Here is a 20,301-nt window from a genome sequence, read left to right as displayed (position 1 = left end):
GCAAAATAAATTATTCTTTCTCTCTTCTTTCTAAAATTAACACGTAGTTACCAAAAAGTACTGTGTACAAATATTGATAAGCACACTACGATAACCTAGTTATAAGATTATTATCTCTGTTTATATTGCCCTGTGGTGTAGTGGTTGGAGCCATTGAATACTGGACCTAGGTTCGAGTAAGACCTAGTTTAATATTATACATAAAAAAAATATATTTGGCAATTCAGAAGTGATTAAATATGCATAGACCAGTAGTTTAAAATATAAACTATTAGATTTCCGCCCGCGGCTTCACCCGCGTTTTCCAAGAAAAACTCGCATAGTTCCCGTTCCGTGGGATTTCCGGGATAAAACCTATCCTTTGTCCCGGGGTAAAAAGTAGCCTATGTCCTTTCTCGGGTATCAAAATATCTCTATACCAAATTTCATAAAAATTGGTTCAGTAGTAAAGGCGTGATTGAGTAACAGACAGACAGACTACAGTTACTTTCGCATTTATAATATTAAAATTAATTAGTGTGGATATGATTTTTCAGGTCAGTTCAATTCACGGCGTAAACTGTCTGGAAATAAGTGATCATAATACGAACCCAGAGCATAGTATATAGCCGAGCAGTCGAATAGACAGGTCGAGGATCCTCCCTTTTGATTATTAGTTTAAAAGAGCAACTATGGAGTTTCCTGTTCTTCTCCATAGATACTGCTTTCCGAATCGGTGGTAAATGTTAAAAATATGTTATGACGATTCAATAGTGCTTCTAGAAGAAGTCTAATTGAATAAATAAATGTTGGAGTTTGAGTTTTTCGATGGAGGCATTCCATCTTCCTTCCTCCACAGTGGGTATAAACGACATCTGGGTAGATTCATCCGTTTCGGGCGAAGAGATGCACAGATATCATCACTACTATGTAGTGACATAGTATAAAACAAAGTCGCTTTCTCTGTCCCTATGTATGCTTAAATCTTTAAAACTACGCAACGGATTTTGATGCGGTTTTTTTTAATAGATAGAGTGATTAGAGAGGAAGGTTTTAATATATCATTTATTATGTTTTAGATAAAGCGGGCGAAGCCGCGGGCGGAAAGCTAGTACATATTAAAACACACTACTTACTACGTAGTAAGTTAGCCAAACTTTGTACGTAACATATCTTATATATAAAACTAGCTGCTCCGCGCGGTTTCACCCCCGTGGCTCCACTCCTGTTGCCCGTAGCGTGATGAAATATAGCCTATAACCTTCCTCGATAAATGGGCTATCTAACACCGAAAGAATTTTTCAAATCGGACCAGTAGTTCCCGAGATTAGTGCGTTCAAACAAACAAACAAACAAACAAACAAACAAACAAACAAACTCTTCAGCTTTATAATATTAGTATAGATTCTCGTGTCACAATGTTAGTCTGCATACTCCTCCGAAACGGGTGGACCGATTCTCATGAAATTTTCTGTGCATATCGGGTAAGTCTGAGAATCGGCCAACATCTATTTTTCATATGTACCACGGGCGAAGCCGGGGCGGGCCGCTAGTCTTCTTATCTTATATATAAAAATGAATCGCAAAATGTGTTGGTAAGCGCATAACTCGAGAACGGCTGAACCGATTTCGATAATTCTTTTTTTATTATATTCCTTGAAGTACGAGGATGGTTTTTATGTAGAGAAAACGTAAATATGTACCACGGGCGAAGCCGGGGCGGACCGCTAGTATTATATAAAAATGAATCGCAAAATGTGTTGGTAAGCGCGTAACTCGAGAACGGCTGAACCGATTTCGATAATTCTTTTTTTATTATATTCCTTGAAGTACGAGGATGGTGCTTATGTAGAGAAAACGTAAATATTATGTACCACGGGCGAAGCCGGGGCGGACCGCTAGTACTTACATAAATAGATTGTCGTTATCAAAAATGCTTGTATGGAACAGCACATGGCCCTTATCAACTAATCAAACAACGACAGGTCCGTTATCAATAGTTGTTAAAATTTTATAAGTTCATACTAGCTGGTTCGCGTTATGATTATGCGTTTATGTGAAATTTTGGGTAATATATTTACTTAGAAAGAAACGAAAAGTTCTCTGTTGGTTAATCTATACTAAATATTATAAAGCTGAAGAGTTTGTTTGTTTGAACGCACTAATAACAGGAACTACTGGTCCGATTTGAAAAATTATTTCGGTGTTAGATAGCCTTTTTATAGAGGAAGTCTATTGGATATAGGTAATATATCATTACGCTAAGACCAACAGAAGCGGAGCCAGGCGGATGAAACCGCAATGCGCAACTAGTATGTATCAGATAAACTACGTTTTGGATGGGAGAATTAATCTAAACAACCGTCTTTTGGACTCATGGTTCCTATCGTATAAACAAATTATCCCTTTTCTCGTTTGCTTGGAAGGAAGCGCTTATATGCGATTAAGCCGCTATTATCACTTTTTATAAGTAAGCTAGGATTTTTAAATTTTTTGTGCATTAATTTTATTTGATTAAATATTTCAAACAGTTGCCCCTGCGCTGAAAATATGTTTATAAGAATTGTGTATCGTTCATTTTGCGGGAAATATCTATTTTTTTTATAATAGATTTTAGCATCTATATGTTTGTATTTGACCTAATGCTTACATAACATTACATACATAAAAAGCATATTATGTATTTTAAGTAAATTTATAGCAAAACACGAATTTACGTGTATCTTAAAAAGTGCTATTTTTTATTGACAGGCGCCAAAGTTTTATATTTGTTATTTCTATTCAACTTGAAATAGGAAATAAGATTGTTGATATAAAAAAAAAAAGTTTCGGTGTTTCTTATAAGTTTAAAATGTTAAATCATGTACTTCTATGCTTAAAAAACGTAAACAATCCGTTTTCAAAAATGGGACGCATTATAGATAATAGTTTTGTAAATTCGCATTGCAGCTCTGACCCCTTGACCTTTTCGCGCATACAAACTCCAAACAATACTGAACTCTATTTTTTTAAGAACGAATTTTAATTTCGAACATCAGAGTTTTCTATAGCGCGCTGCAACCGAGTCTACACTCTATTACCAAACAGCTTGTTCCATTTCGCATAACATAGTACGGAGGTGCGCCGTGCGATTAATTCTGAGCTTTATGCGCTGGCATTACGGCACGTTTTACAGTATTTGCTGGTCATAGCGCAATGCTGTAGTGACGTCACACTGCGTAAGCGAAAATGGGTCAGTAGGTGGCTGGTTTACGATGACACCTGGATCATTGAGGGCTCGTACGGGACGAGGGGTCATGTAACTGGTCGTTTATACGCAGGATCCGTGATGTTGGCATTACGTGTAGTTCCATATTGAGTTTATGAGGAAGTTGTTATTTGAATGTTGGCATTAATTTGTTTGAATAATTTTCTATGTCGGGTTTAATCTACTTTCTATTGGATTAGTCTTTCATGTTATCTGAATAAACAATATTACTTTAATAAGACTTACATTCAGAATTTAAGGGCTTGGTCTAGTAGTGCAAACAAATGCATCCTGTCATCCTATATGTAAATAATACAAATGTACTAAGGGAAAGTTGCTCCACTTAATTTTTAAAAATTAAATCATTCGTATAATTTAATATTCGTAATAAGTACCAAAAATGACAATTTGAAACAATTTTCGTGAAAATTACACCGGGTGATTTTTTTTTATCAGTACACAAAATTTGCGAATACTTTCTATTGATATCTTCAACTTCATGTTTATATAACTGATCAACTTTTACAAAGAAATTTGGACGAAATATAAAAAAAATAAGCTTTCCATACAAAATGCATAACTCTATACATTTTTTTCGACCTAAGTTTCTTAGTGAAAGTTATTCAGTTTAACTAATAAAACGGATAAACAAATTTTGTATTTAATAAAAAAAATGTAACGTTTGTGTTAAAAAATTATAAAATAGAAAAATACGCAAATGAAAACAAAAGATATTTATTACTGACTAGCTTCCGCCCGCGACTCCGTCCGCGCGGATGTCAGTCTTCGCGTCTTCTACAGATTTATTATATTATGTATAATATATAGATTAATATTGATAAACCTAATAAATCTTTTGCTAGCATTCTGATGCTTTATCGGTTGCACTGGATTAATCTCTTTTTTTTCAATCGCTTGAATGATATAGGATGGGTCCTTGATGGGCATCGAATGCTGAAGTCTCGAATCAATCAATTCTGACAGTAGGCAATTTATGTAAAATCTTGATAATGGTCCATCATTTTATTTTGCCTAAACGTTACATACTTTTTTATATATTCTATTTTTAACGAATGATTCACTCCAGTCCAAACAGCAAATAAGCAGACTTCTGCATCTGCAACGTTTAGTTGTCCCTGAATTTGAAAAAATAGTCATGATTCTTATCTATGACTAAAGTGTTATTTTTTGCATTGTATTTCAAATATTAAATTTTTTTTAACCGCATCTTCCGCATTCATGTCTTTTGCCGGAATTAGACATTTAACTTCTACTAGTCCCATTTTCCCTTTTTGATATGGGAGTGTATAAAGTAAATTTTTTAGATATTTCTCGTTATACTTTTAAAAAGTTATTATTGTCATTTTGCTCATTAGGTAAAGTAATTTCGATATCAGTTTTAAGTTTTTTGATACCTGCAATAATAACGTCATAATCGCCTGCACATACTTATCGATTACACCCTGTATACAATCCACCATCCACATTCATAATGTTTTCCTGTCCTCCTCTCCTTTACGCTGTTCACCGATACATTTTAAATGAGTAAATCTGCTACCACTGAAGGATGTTTCATTGTGATCAGCAAATTTTCACCACTGTTGTCGATTATTTGTTTTTCATTTTTAATCAGCAATTGGGAATTATCAGTTTTGTTTTTTGCAGATTGGTGATGTACCCTAACAATACGTCGAAAAGGGAAAGCATCAACGAATTATCGTTTTCGTCCTCTTTTTTTATTCTTCGCGTCTCTGTTACTTCTGTTTGTTTAGTTCTCAACCCCACTGAATTTTCTATGTTATTGTGATCTTCCATTACATCTGAGTTTTGATGATGTGATGATAATCCATTCGTTTTAATATTGGTACTTAGAGTTGGTAGACTAAACTAGAAATGGTGGACTAAATTTGTCAGCGCGTCTGTAAGATCAGAATATAAAACCAACATCCTGTATTTAAGTTACAAAATTAATAATCAAACAACATGCCGCTACGTTGAAAATGACTAGAAGAAAAAATTAAAACACCTCGGCATATAATTTTGGAGTAAACAAATCATTTTCCCCGTATGGGGATTTCCCCGGATGAACTTGGGAAGTTCAAGTTCTCAATACAAGTTTATATTATATTTAGTATTTCTCAAACGAAAAATAAACATTTTTGGAACTTCAAAAAAATTATATTATAAGAAAATTTATGAGCTTACTTTAGTTTTAAAGAAATATACATCCCTTTACTGACACCCCGTAAAATAAAGAAATTGTTGCCAATCACCTTTGCAATCTATTTGGTTTCATTAACTTTATGTTCGAAGATAATTTTTTTTCTAGTAGTTACACGCGTATTTTTTTCGTTTATTTTCCATATCGAAATCAAATGTTTAAAAATACGAATATTTGCACAAAACTAAGATAAAAATAATCAATTAACAAAAATATTAAATTTAATGAAGTAGAGCAACTTTCACTTCGGTATGAAGGAAAATCGAGCGTAGAGCACACGTCAGAACGCTCCGGCCCAAGGAGCGCGACTAAAGAAATTCGCTAGGATTTTTACTTATTATTTTAAATATTTTTTTAATATTTAAAGAATTATCAAAATTCAAAAAAAAAAATTTTTAAAGGATTAATACTCATTGGTCTTCAACCAACTCGAATAAATTAATGGAAAAAATAACTTTTAGCAGTATTTATCAATCGATTTTGTAAGGCAAAAAATGGGAAATTTAATGAATTTATAACGTCCTAATTAAGAAAATCATAAGTTTTTCGGCAATTGTATTCAGCAGTTTTTAATAACGACTATATAAGGATAATAATGCGCTGATCAGATTGTGTAAATTGTAATCGGTTGCAACGTAGTGAGTGCACAAACTTAGCTCGAAATGTCTTTGGGGGAAAGAGACTTATCTTTAAGGCCTGATTAAGGTAACATAAAGTAACTTTATAAATGTGAAAAAATTCACGCGCATTGCGTATATAACACTAATTGATAAACAAGAAAAAAAATTCAGTTTATCATTTCATTAGCCGGGAAAAAATTGTCAAATAACTTGTTGAAAACGCAATTTTGCTAGACTGCAGCCTTAACTCATCAATTGTATTTATAATAATAAGTAGAGATAATCATAGAAATTTTAACCAAAATTATTTACTGTACAAACTATAGCCTTCTTATATTTTTTTAAATGTAAATTAATTTAGTTAATTTTATTTGTTACAGGAAAGAGGAGGCCTAGACAATATGAGATCATTAGAACACTATTTAACAGACATTATGAGAGCTGACACATCTGAACACATGAAAGGTAAGATATAAAAAGAAAACAAATAAAACATATTGCACGCCTCATAAGCGAAGCGTTGAGGTGGGTACTACTGTCACTTCGCGCAAAACATCTGATTTTTCAAACTTAAAATGTCTTTATGTATCATACATTGCACTTGTAAGATAATACATACACACACATATTAAGAAAAAAACACTATTTTTAACATTCATGATATTTTTGATGTCATTTTTGTTATTTAAACTAGTTAAAAAACAGTTTAAAAAAAGTTCTGTCTTGGACGTCCGTGTGTCTGTATGTGCGGAGGATTTTCTTGTTAACACGATAGCGACCGAAATACTTTACTAATCGAGTCTTTTTTTTTCTCTTACGCTTGAGTATGCTCAGGAATAGAACCCTTTCATTTTTCAGGGTCTGATTCGATGTGGTTTAATTGTTATTAAATAAACAAAAATAATAATTAATAAATAATTATTAAAAAAAATTATGAGGCGTGCACTTTTGGATTTTCCAAACTATTTTATTTTATAACAAAATAAATAGGAATGTCTAAATGTTCTTAACTCTATGAGTATACATGCATGCGGCTATTGTTGTGTGCAATTTACGAATTCGAATTTGGAATTGTGACGAAACGCATGGATATGTGCAATGAGTTCATAAGTTTTAGACAGGACATGTTAAATAAATCAATGTCAATAGAATATATTGTATTTATTAATGCCTATATTTAAGGATTATGCCGATTTATTTACTACGTAATCAATTAAGTACGATAAACACATAAAAATAAAAAGAGTGTGATGATATCGAGAAATCTAAAATCTCGTTTTAGGCGCAGTAATTTTAGATCTGAATTTAAATTTAATTAATAATTAAATAACGACCTATTAAGTGAAGTCCCATGTCCCCTAGTGGGGTAAGGGGCAGATGCATTATGCAGACATCTGTTTCACTGATCGATTTTCTTAAGGGACAAGTAGGCGATCAGCCTTCTGTGTCCTACCAGACCAAGAAATTTGTTTTTCTTCGTCTCCACCGGGAATCGAACCCAGGACCCCTCGGTGTTACGCTCAACCACTGTACCGAGGAGGCGGTCAATTAACGACCTATGATATAAATAAAAAAAATGTTGTGTGGTTTTATGAAACCACAGTAAAAGTGAAACTGTTCGAACGGTTCCGAACACTGCTTTGTGTAGCGCATGTCGCGTGCCGGTCGGCTGCCGAGTAGGTATACCTACTCGGCAGCCGCGATACACGCGACATGCGCTACACAGACCAAAAAGTTTGAGACGATGTAATAAAAGTTTCACTTTAAAATTACGCAACGAAAATCTAGATCTATAAACCTAATTTTGACACATATTGAGAATACCAATAAATTTAATTTAAATACATAATAAATAAATTATTTTTATTGGTTCAAATGTATCCTTGAATAAAACCTAGACATATTTTGTCTTTCAATGAGAATTTTAAAGGTTATTAGATCATAATATTTTAAATCAAACGGTCTCAAACGGTATACACATCAGAGGTTTGAAATTTTATTTATTTAGAGCCGATTTTTCAATGCTTGGATAAAACTTATCCGTCCAATAAAGTATTACACGATAATATTAAAATGTCACGTAAACTGTCAAATACGGGCAATTAGAATACGTTTTTAAAATGGTAGTTTTACACATTATTCGACGAATAAGTTTTATCCCAGTATTGTAAAATCGGCCCTTAATCATCAATACATATAATAAAATTCTAGAAAAGTGGTGTCTGTACAATGAAAATATGTAAAAAAAAATTAGCAGGGGTTATTACTAAATCGATCCCAAACCCAAAACTGTTGTTAAAAAAATTTTTGTCTGTTTGTCTGTTTGTCTGTTTGTCTGTTTGTCTGTATGTTTGAACACGCTAATCTCAGAAACGGCTTATCCGATTTAGATGCGGTTTTCACTAATATATTGCGGTAAGCTTCATTTAACATTTAGTGTTTATTTCATGTCAATCGGTTCATAAATAAAAAAGTTATGGCCATTTAAGTAATCACAGCGAACATTTGCTAAGGCATTCTATACATGAATTACTTTATTACGTAAATTATACGCTAAAGTTATTCCTTGACATGTCCAGATGATCATATCGAAAGTCCCCAAGCGTGGGGGGGGGGGGGGGGTGATTATGCTGAGGGGGTAGTAGGGGGGGTCAAAGGAACTTTATTTAGATTTTTGCTCATAAGTCTAAAACCTGCACAAATAGCATTATGGTTACTTCTAGGTAAATTTTCTATATAAAAGGTCTTTGAAATTATGTCGTAGGTCGTAGATTTCGTAGGTTTTTAACCCCCGACGCAAAAAGAGGGGTGTTATGTCCGCTATGTGTGTATTGCGTGTCTGTCTGTGCCACCGTAGCTCGCTAACGGGTAATACCAATAAGATGCGTTTTTTTGTTACATTAGTTGTTTATTATATTATATAGGGGTACCGGGTAAGTGGGAATGAAAAAAACGAATGTTAGTTGTTAATGTAGGTTGTTAATGTAGGTTATACCCAAGTGATATATCAAATGAAAATAGACGACATGTCAGAAACAATTAGTCAAATTTTATCAAAACGGTTCATCCATTTATTTGATATAGGGGTAAAAGTGGGAATAAATAAATGAATTTTATCAAAATATATACTCAAGTGACGTATCTAATGAAAGACATGACGTGTAAAGTACAATAAGACATATTTTATCAAAATTGGTTCATCCATTTATTGGATATAGGTATAAAAGTGGGAATAAAAGTTGTCAAATAATATACCCAAGTGGCATATCAAATGAAAGGGCATGACCTGACGTGAGAAGTATAATGAGGCATAGGTATTTAATCAAAATCGGTTCATCCATTTATTATATAGAGGGGTAAAAGTGGGAATGAAAAAAACGAATGTAGTCTGTTATACCCAAGTGATATATCAAATGAAAAAAGATGACCTGTCAGAAACAATTAAGTAGTCCAATGTTATCAAAATCGGTTCATCCATTTATTTGATATAGGGGTAAAAGTGGGAATAAATAAATAAATTTTATCAAATATACTCAAGTGACTTATCTAATGAAAGACATGACGTGTAAAGTACAATAAGACATATTTTATCAAAATTGGTTCATCCATTTATTGGATATAGGTATAAAAGTGGGAATAAAAGTTGTCAAATAATATACCCAAGTGGCATATCAAATGCAAGGGCATGACCTGACGTGAGAAGTATGATGAGGCATATTTAATCAAAATCGGTTCATCCATTTATTGATTTATAGCGGTAAAAGTGGGAATGAATAATCGAATGTGGTCAAATAATATAATCAAGCGGCATATCAAATGACGTGTGAATTACAATTAGTCATGTTTTATCAAAATTGGTTAATCTGTTTATTACATATAGGGCACCTTAGGGGTGATAGTGGGGATAAATAATCCAAATGGAGTACCAAACGAAAGGAAATGACATGTACATAATAATATATAGGTATGATTAGACATGGTTTAGATCAAAATCGGTTCTGCCATTTACTAGGGGTGAAAGGGAAAAGTTGAACGTCTGTGAAAGTAGAAAGAATATGGGAGCGGGAGAATAACCACATCCTGGAAATTTTGAACTCTTCTGTACCTAAGTTTTATACCTAGCTCAGTTTAGTAATAAATTTTACCAACAGTTCTTTTGTGTTATTATTTATTTTATTTCTTAACTTTATAATAATGTGTAAGTACTTATAATTTAATATGTAATACTTATAAGTTGTATATGATAGTACCTACGTGTTTCAAGACGTGTTTACTCAATAATTGTGTGTTAAGTAGTAACTACTATGCAGTCACTATTCCACGCGGACGAAGTCGCGGGCACAGCTAGTATGAAATAAGAATACAGAAATATTTATTGAAGTGAAAACTTCTTTAGCGGCGTTGGGTATAAAATCTTAAACTCGCGTCAGGACACGTGGCCTGATCGAAAAAGCGTAAGACTGATGTTTTTTTTTAGCCCTTATATTCCATGCGTAAGACGGATACCATTTCAAAATATCAAACATGCTGAACGTTAATAATCAAGTTTTCACTTCTGCCGGCACTCCCCCAGTGCAACCCGTCTTTTTTGTTTAAATTTATATATGCGTAACAAAGAAAATGGAAACAGTATCTGTATCAGCATTTAATAAAGAGCCGATTTCTTACAAAAATATTAAAATATCGTATCGATTTTATGACGTTCAAATAGACAAACATATAAATTTATAATTTAGTCATCAAGGTTTGCCATAAACTTGTAAAATATAATGCTTCTGCATGTAAAATGCAATTATAATAAGATTTAAATAATATTTACATAATACTTATTATGTGACACACTTTTGCATGTCAACTGTTTAACGATACAAAATGGCGGACACGTGCATGTCTTTGTGACTGGCTCAAAAAAATAAAATATTTGATAATATTTTATTTTACAGCATTCAAATATAAAATTTTAACTTACTATATGCGATAAAATTAATATGAATGCAAAATATTGTTTGTCGATGTAATAACACTTGCATGCTGAACGACATCGATTTGGATGAAAATTTAAATGACTGCTGTAGACTCTGGACAATAAGTCAACGAAATAAGCTATGCTACTATTTTAAGAACATTAACTTCTCACTTATTGAAATTTCCCTTATAGGATTAGATGTTGAGAGAGAAGAATTTAAGCTATTCTTAAATGATAAATCTAAAATAGGTTCGTGGACTTCAATTTTTTTAAAAATAAACTGAAACAATTTTACCACGCTTCACTATGAAACATTCAAACATATGAACATAGTTAGTTAGTAGCACGAGGTATGAGAATATAATAAAATATTAATAAATAAAGATCTGATAAATCGTAACGTTAATCTAAACTTATGAAATTTTAAGACCCGTCAATGCAGGATTTTATTGAGTGAAAACAAAATTTTCATTTTTTTATATATTATACTAAATTTCCGCCCGCGGCTTCGCCCGCGTTTGCAAAGGAAAACCCGCATAGTTCCCGTTCCCGTGGGATTTCCGGGATAAAAACTATCCTATGTGTTAATCCAAGTTACCCTCTATATGTGTGCTAAATTTCATTGTAATCGGTTCAGTAGTTTTTACGTGAAAGAGTAACAAACATCCATACATCCATACATCCTTACAAACTTTCACCTTTATAATATACTAGACTAGATTTCCGCCCGCGGCTTTGCCCGCGTTTTCAAAGGAAAACCCGCATAGTTCCCGTTCCCGTGGGATTTCCGGGATAAAACCTATCCTATGTGTTAATCCAAGTTACCCTCTATATGTGTGCTAAATTTCATTGTAATCGGTTCAGTAGTTTTTACGTGAAAGAGTAACAAACATCCATACATCCATACATCCTTACAAACTTTCACCTTTATAATAGTATTAAGATATTAAGATATTAGATATTAGATAGATATACTATTTAAAAAAAAATGTATTAATTTGTCACATCTAGTTTCTACAATCCGTGGAAATTACATAAGTGTGTTTAGTACGTCCTTGTGTATGTTGTCGCTCCAAAACTGAAAATAGGTGATATTTCATAGAATTAGTGTAAAATTATATTGTTTTTCTTTATTATATCGAAAAAAATTGATACTTAACGGTTTAAAAACACGTTTTGTTCATATTTTAACTACTTTTATTGGTCGTTGTATGTCGATAGAAGTGCGAAGATTTGTGACGCATCATTTAGTTATTTCATCATCCTTTCTAGAATACATAAGTATTATACATTTACTTATTATTATACATTTAGGGGTTTCAATGGATTTTAATCGTTATTTATTTAGTAGATCCCTCGTCATAAATTACTAGATTCCACCCGTTTCAAAGAAAATCCCGCATAGTTCTCGTTCCCGTGTTAATCCAAGTTACCCTCTACTTACATGTGTGCTAAATTTCATTGTAATCGGTTCAGTAGGTAGTATTTGCATGAAATAGTAACAAACATACATACACATACATCCATCCTCACAACTCACAAGCATTCGCATTTATAATATTTGTAGGATAGGATTCAAATATTTATAAATTGCATTTAACGCTATCCATACTAATATTATAAATGCGAAAGTAACTCTGTCTGTCTGTCTGTTACTCAATCACGCCTAAACTACTGAACCAATTTGCATGAAATTTGGTATGGAGATATTTTGATACCCGAGAAAGGACATAGGCTACCTTTTATTGCGAAATATGTACCACGGGCGAAGCCGGGGCGGACCGCTAGTAATATATAAATACTAATATTATACAGCTGAAGAGCAAAAGAGAAGAGCTAATCTCAGCAACTACTGGACCGATTTGAAAAATTATTTCGGTGTTAGATTGCCTATTCATCGAGGAAGGCTATAGGCTATATTATATCATCTCGATAAGATCATAATAGGAGCGGAGCAATGCGGGTGAAACCGCAGGGAACAGCTAGTAAAAAATAAATGCTTTCTTGACTCTACATTTCTTGATTCTAACATATTTTTATTAGCGTAAGTCGAACTAGTATAATCCATACTAATATTATAAATGCGAAAGTAAGTCTCTCTGTCTGTCTGTTACTCAATCACGCCTAAACTACTGAACCAATTTTCATGAAATTTGGTATGGAGATATTTTGATACCCGAGAAAGGACATAGGCTACTTTTTATCCCGGGAAAATGACGCATTCCCGGAAATCCCATGGGAACGGGAACTATGCGGGTTTTTCTTTGACTGCGCGGGCGAAGCCGCGGGCGGAAACCTAGTAATATAATATATATTAGGTATAAAATATAAATCAAATTGGAATAATGGTTGGTATAAGAAAAACAATATAATATAAAATTTCAACCCTCTTTATTGTTAATAGAGTAAAGAGTGTTTTGTAAACACAAATACTATAAAAACATTAACCAAAAACGCGATAGAGTAAGATTTCATTCATAAATGTTCTATTCATCAATGCGCAAAAATGTTGGTAGCTTTTCAGACACACAAAAATAAACTCCTAAACAAACATAACATTAAGGGCTTGGTCTAGTAGTGCAAACAAATGCATCCTGTCATCCTATATGTAAATAATACAAATGTACTAAGGGAAAGTTGCTCCACTTAATTTTTAAAAATTAAATCATTCGTATAATTTAATATTCGTAATAAGTACCAAAAATGACAATTTGAAACAATTTTCGTGAAAATTACACCGGGTGATTTTTTTTTATCAGTACACAAAATTTGCGAATACTTTCTATTGATATCTTCAACTTCATGTTTATATAACTGATCAACTTTTACAAAGAAATTTGGACGAAATATAAAAAAAATAAGCTTTCCATACAAAATGCATAACTCTATACATTTTTTTCGACCTAAGTTTCTTAGTGAAAGTTATTCAGTTTAACTAATAAAACGGATAAACAAATTTTGTATTTAATAAAAAAAATGTAACGTTTGTGTTAAAAAATTATAAAATAGAAAAATACGCAAATGAAAACAAAAGATATTTATTACTGACTAGCTTCCGCCCGCGACTCCGTCCGCGCGGATGTCAGTCTTCGCGTCTTCTACAGATTTATTATATTATGTATAATATATAGATTAATATTGATAAACCTAATAAATCTTTTGCTAGCATTCTGATGCTTTATCGGTTGCACTGGATTAATCTCTTTTTTTTCAATCGCTTGAATGATATAGGATGGGTCCTTGATGGGCATCGAATGCTGAAGTCTCGAATCAATCAATTCTGACAGTAGGCAATTTATGTAAAATCTTGATAATGGTCCATCATTTTATTTTGCCTAAACGTTACATACTTTTTTATATATTCTATTTTTAACGAATGATTCACTCCAGTCCAAACAGCAAATAAGCAGACTTCTGCATCTGCAACGTTTAGTTGTCCCTGAATTTGAAAAAATAGTCATGATTCTTATCTATGACTAAAGTGTTATTTTTTGCATTGTATTTCAAATATTAAATTTTTTTTAACCGCATCTTCCGCATTCATGTCTTTTGCCGGAATTAGACATTTAACTTCTACTAGTCCCATTTTCCCTTTTTGATATGGGAGTGTATAAAGTAAATTTTTTAGATATTTCTCGTTATACTTTTAAAAAGTTATTATTGTCATTTTGCTCATTAGGTAAAGTAATTTCGATATCAGTTTTAAGTTTTTTGATACCTGCAATAATAACGTCATAATCGCCTGCACATACTTATCGATTACACCCTGTATACAATCCACCATCCACATTCATAATGTTTTCCTGTCCTCCTCTCCTTTACGCTGTTCACCGATACATTTTAAATGAGTAAATCTGCTACCACTGAAGGATGTTTCATTGTGATCAGCAAATTTTCACCACTGTTGTCGATTATTTGTTTTTCATTTTTAATCAGCAATTGGGAATTATCAGTTTTGTTTTTTGCAGATTGGTGATGTACCCTAACAATACGTCGAAAAGGGAAAGCATCAACGAATTATCGTTTTCGTCCTCTTTTTTTATTCTTCGCGTCTCTGTTACTTCTGTTTGTTTAGTTCTCAACCCCACTGAATTTTCTATGTTATTGTGATCTTCCATTACATCTGAGTTTTGATGATGTGATGATAATCCATTCGTTTTAATATTGGTACTTAGAGTTGGTAGACTAAACTAGAAATGGTGGACTAAATTTGTCAGCGCGTCTGTAAGATCAGAATATAAAACCAACATCCTGTATTTAAGTTACAAAATTAATAATCAAACAACATGCCGCTACGTTGAAAATGACTAGAAGAAAAAATTAAAACACCTCGGCATATAATTTTGGAGTAAACAAATCATTTTCCCCGTATGGGGATTTCCCCGGATGAACTTGGGAAGTTCAAGTTCTCAATACAAGTTTATATTATATTTAGTATTTCTCAAACGAAAAATAAACATTTTTGGAACTTCAAAAAAATTATATTATAAGAAAATTTATGAGCTTACTTTAGTTTTAAAGAAATATACATCCCTTTACTGACACCCCGTAAAATAAAGAAATTGTTGCCAATCACCTTTGCAATCTATTTGGTTTCATTAACTTTATGTTCGAAGATAATTTTTTTTCTAGTAGTTACACGCGTATTTTTTTCGTTTATTTTCCATATCGAAATCAAATGTTTAAAAATACGAATATTTGCACAAAACTAAGATAAAAATAATCAATTAACAAAAATATTAAATTTAATGAAGTAGAGCAACTTTCACTTCGGTATGAAGGAAAATCGAGCGTAGAGCACACGTCAGAACGCTCCGGCCCAAGGAGCGCGACTAAAGAAATTCGCTAGGATTTTTACTTATTATTTTAAATATTTTTTTAATATTTAAAGAATTATCAAAATTCAAAAAAAAAAATTTTTAAAGGATTAATACTCATTGGTCTTCAACCAACTCGAATAAATTAATGGAAAAAATAACTTTTAGCAGTATTTATCAATCGATTTTGTAAGGCAAAAAATGGGAAATTTAATGAATTTATAACGTCCTAATTAAGAAAATCATAAGTTTTTCGGCAATTGTATTCAGCAGTTTTTAATAACGACTATATAAGGATAATAATGCGCTGATCAGATTGTGTAAATTGTAATCGGTTGCAACGTAGTGAGTGCACAAACTTAGCTCGAAATGTCTTTGGGGGAAAGAGACTTATCTTTAAGGCCTGATTAAGGTAACGTGAAAAAATTCACGCGCATTGCGTATATAACACTAATTGATAAACAAGAAAAAAAATTCAGTTTATCATTTCATTAGCCGGGAAAAAATTGTCAAATAACTTGTTGAAAACGCAATTTTGCTAGACTGCAGCCTTAATAAAACAAGCAGTTATTATTACACAAAAACAAAAGCTTTGGCTTTTGACATTTTCAGTTCGGCTGCAGCATTATAGCTAGTTAAAAATAACCAGACCATGGTGGCATAGACAAGATACCTCGTGATCTATTCGAACAATACGGCGGATTTTAATATTCATCGTTTTATACTAGCTTACGAAATTAGAACAGACATTTGAATTTACCTGCATAATATTCAACGTATAAACCGACTCAGTTGTATAGTCAAGGTGCTAATAGGACGCGAGAGGGATTCGAAACATTTGAAAATGGCCGCGTAATTGATAAGAACGAATCTCTTCAGTATTTGGCGGCAACTGCGACTAGCGCGCGCATCGCGTAATTCCGAACGCGCTCGGTCTATTTTTAAAAATTTGGAGTGCAGTGAACTTTTTTAATCTGTGTTTACGAAACTGGGAAAATTGATTAGGTATTTTGACGTTTATTTTTTTTTGCCGCGCATTTTGTCAAGGCGATGGCCCGTGCGTCGATTTTTACATAATGATAATAAAAATACATCGTACATAAATTAAACAGTAATACATAACTATTTTGCATGTGTAGTCGTAAAATCATTGTTATGAATATTACAATGCGTTATTTTTCATAGCACGATACAATTTATTTTTACAATGGCATTGAGAAGAACAAACATTGACAAATTATAAAAGAACTAGCTCATTATAATTTTGATAAAATTATAAATATTGAAGAAAGGTACAATATAAGTTTAAATTCTAAAATATTAAACATGTCTCCTATCTTGAATCGTAAATGTCTATTATTATCTATACGACCCTGATTGTTCCACCGGAATACTCTATTTTATTGATTTCCTAAAAGGGGAAGTGTTAAATATTGCTCAATCTGTATTTTAACTGTGTCAGATATTTTGTTCTATATGGTATCTTCAGTTCGCAGTTTCACTCTGATAGATAATAATATTAATAGAACAAATACAATACAATCTACATAATATATTTAGATCATAGTAATATCATCATAATCCATACTACATAATATTATAAATGCGAAAGTAACTCTGTCTGTCTGTCTGTTACTCAATCACGCCTTAACTACTGAACCAATTTGCATGAAATTTGGTATAGAGATATTTTGATACCCGAGAAAGGACATAGGCTACCTTTTATTGCGAAATATGTACCACGGGCGAAGCCGGGGCGGACCTCTAGTAAATTATATACTGAAACCTTCCTCGAGAATAACTCTATCTATTAAAAAAACCGCATCAAAATCCGTTGCGTAGTTTTAAAGATTTAAGCATACATAGAGACGGACAGACAGCAACAGCGACTTTATGTACTAGGTATTCTTATTGTATTGTTATCGCATCGACTCTACCCGGTTTGAACCTGAGTAAAACCGACCGAATTTAACCATTACACAATTATTATGCTTAAATAAGTTATAATATTACAGGTTAATGTACCTTTCTAATAAAATAATTATCAAAATTGATTCAGTAGTTTTTGAGCTTATCCACTATAAACTTACAAAATGCTACTAATATTATAAATGCGATCGTTGCTGAGGAATGAGGATGGATGTTTGTTACTACTGAACTTATTACAATGAAATTTGGTTTGTAGGTAGCTGAAGACCTAGAATACATACGCTACTTTTTATCCCACAGGCACGGGAACAAGGCGGATTTTTCTTTGAAAATGCGGGCAAAGTCGCGGGCGGAAATCTAGTATTCAATATTAGTGTAACTATAGATAAAGTAATAAAAACATCTATTGAATTGAAATAAAAAAGTCGCCCTTATTTTTTCTATGTTTTTGTACGTTTTACCTCAACCTACAAGTTTTTAATAGAACCTTGGTATATAACCTCGTTCTAAGGCTGTATTTACTTATATAATTAACTGTAATTTAGAAGTTATTGTGTACAAGTACTGCTAAATCTCTATATATTATATGTTCCGGGCAAAGTGGTTAACTGGGCATTATTAATAAAACCGGCCATTATTAATAAGGCCCGACAGACAGTAGTCCATATGGTGGTCCTATTTCTGAGTAGGTATTTAAAAAAATAAACTGGAAACCTAATCCATCTCAACAAACTTATCCTATATTGTATATATGCACTTATTTTATTACTTTGCCCTAAAAAGGTGGGCATGATTCATAATGACCAGGAAAAGTGGGCACTATGAATACAGACCAGGCATTATAAATAGTAGCCGGCTAACATATATTTTCGACAACTTCTAGTACAAGTATCATAGATAGAGCAAGAAATACAGATATTACTTAGTTAGAAAGAAACAGAAGATTGCGATATACATAAAAGTTACGCGAAAATGCGTAAAAAGTATTAGCTTACGTCAAGAAGGCTTACGTCAGAAAAAGATAGGTATGAACTGGTATGAATTAAAAACTATTGAATGGCATAATTTAATACTGTCTTTGAAGGCTACAGTAAACATGTTGATAAAGAGAAAAACGGCTAAAATATTGATAACTTTTAAATACAAATTTGAAAGTAGAAGTACATAACAAATGCAATGAAACATAAAATTTATACGAAAAACAAACAAACGAAAAAATTGATCATGAAATTGTTAAAAATATTTATAAATTATTCACAATAATTTTGATTTGAACTTTTAGCACAAAAATATCCTAGTAATCCACTTACTGACCGCGGCTACCGTTGCTTAACCTGTCTATTTATTATTTACATAGAGAATTAACTCTAAATACCTGTTCACCAATAATGCTATTGTAGCAAAATACGACCTTGAGCGTGCATCTTGCGTAACGCTAGTGATGTAGAGTTTGTCATTGTCGATAAAAAATTATTGATATTATTTTATTTGTTGACAAATTTGTTACGCTCGTGAAGATTACAATCACTTAATAGTAAATAGTATAAAGCAATGCCTGTCTGTATGTATGTATGTATACTTAGACAACGGATTTGGATTTGGTTGTTTTAATAGATAGACTGATTCAAGTGGTAGGTTTCAGACAAAGCGGGTGATACAGTGGGCCGAAAGCTAGCAATTTACTAAAACCTTCATCGAGAACCACCCTATCAATTGGTGAAAACAAAATTGAAATCGCTCTAGTTTTTTTTGAGTCTATCGCAAACAGACGGCGGAATTTGATTATACTATGTAGTGATTTTGTGATATTATTTTAGAGGCCAATCAATTAGGATCTTAATGGTGATAAGTTTAACCTTGTCACTTATTTAAAGTGATTTAAAGTATCTATTCTACGCTTATATTATATATATTATACGCTTATATTCAATATTTTGATTACAGAACAATTTTAATGTTCAACAAAACTTAGATTAACAATCTTCGCAGTCATTTATGTATAGTTTAATTTTCAATAGGATTAAACAATGAGTAATAAAGATATTCATCACGTTAAAGAGAGAATCGCAAGTAAATACATCGGTTACCTATCTTAATCTCGAATTTTAATATTCCGAATATCATAATCCAGAAAACGTTTGGACATTTTTTCATAACCCCGAATTTTAAAATTTCGAAGTTTTGTTTGCCATATAATCGCAACTCCGAATTTCATTTGCCCATTTCTTTATTTGTACGACGTTTTACAATCCAGACGAATGAATTCCAGACATACGAAATCTAAATGCACAAAATCCAGATGACCGTAATCCATATGCACGAAAGCCAGATTTTTAAAACACAAATTTTTGAAATACAGTTAATTGATATCCAGACAAACAATGTCCAGATTTTTGAAATTCCAATAAACGATATCCAGCAAAACGTAATCCTTCCAGGGGGACGCAGCACGAACCTAACCTAACCTTCTGAATAGATTTTAACACTTTAACCTTTCTGTAATGGGCAAGTAAAACAATAGC

The 20,301-nt window shown here is 32.4% G+C and overlaps 1 protein-coding gene across 1 annotated transcript in view; it reads left to right on the top strand.

Annotated features, from left to right (window-relative positions):
• orb2 (cytoplasmic polyadenylation element-binding protein orb2) overlaps window positions 1-20,301 on the top strand; it is a 69,596-nt gene that overhangs the window by 14,935 nt on the left and 34,360 nt on the right. Inside the window, exon 2 of the mRNA XM_089713894.1 lies at window positions 6,448-6,532. Coding sequence (XP_089570020.1) covers window positions 6,448-6,532 — 85 coding nt within the window. The remainder of the gene's footprint in view (window positions 1-6,447; window positions 6,533-20,301) is intronic.

Source organism: Colias philodice, chromosome 31, assembly GCF_061535455.1.
Source record: "Colias philodice isolate Cphi_HAF_F1 chromosome 31, ilColPhil1 Martin Lab GWU primary, whole genome shotgun sequence".
Lineage (NCBI taxonomy): Eukaryota > Metazoa > Arthropoda > Insecta > Lepidoptera > Pieridae > Colias > Colias philodice.
The sequence above is the reverse complement of the archived record's forward strand: the minus strand, read 5'-3'. Positions and strand labels throughout refer to the sequence as shown.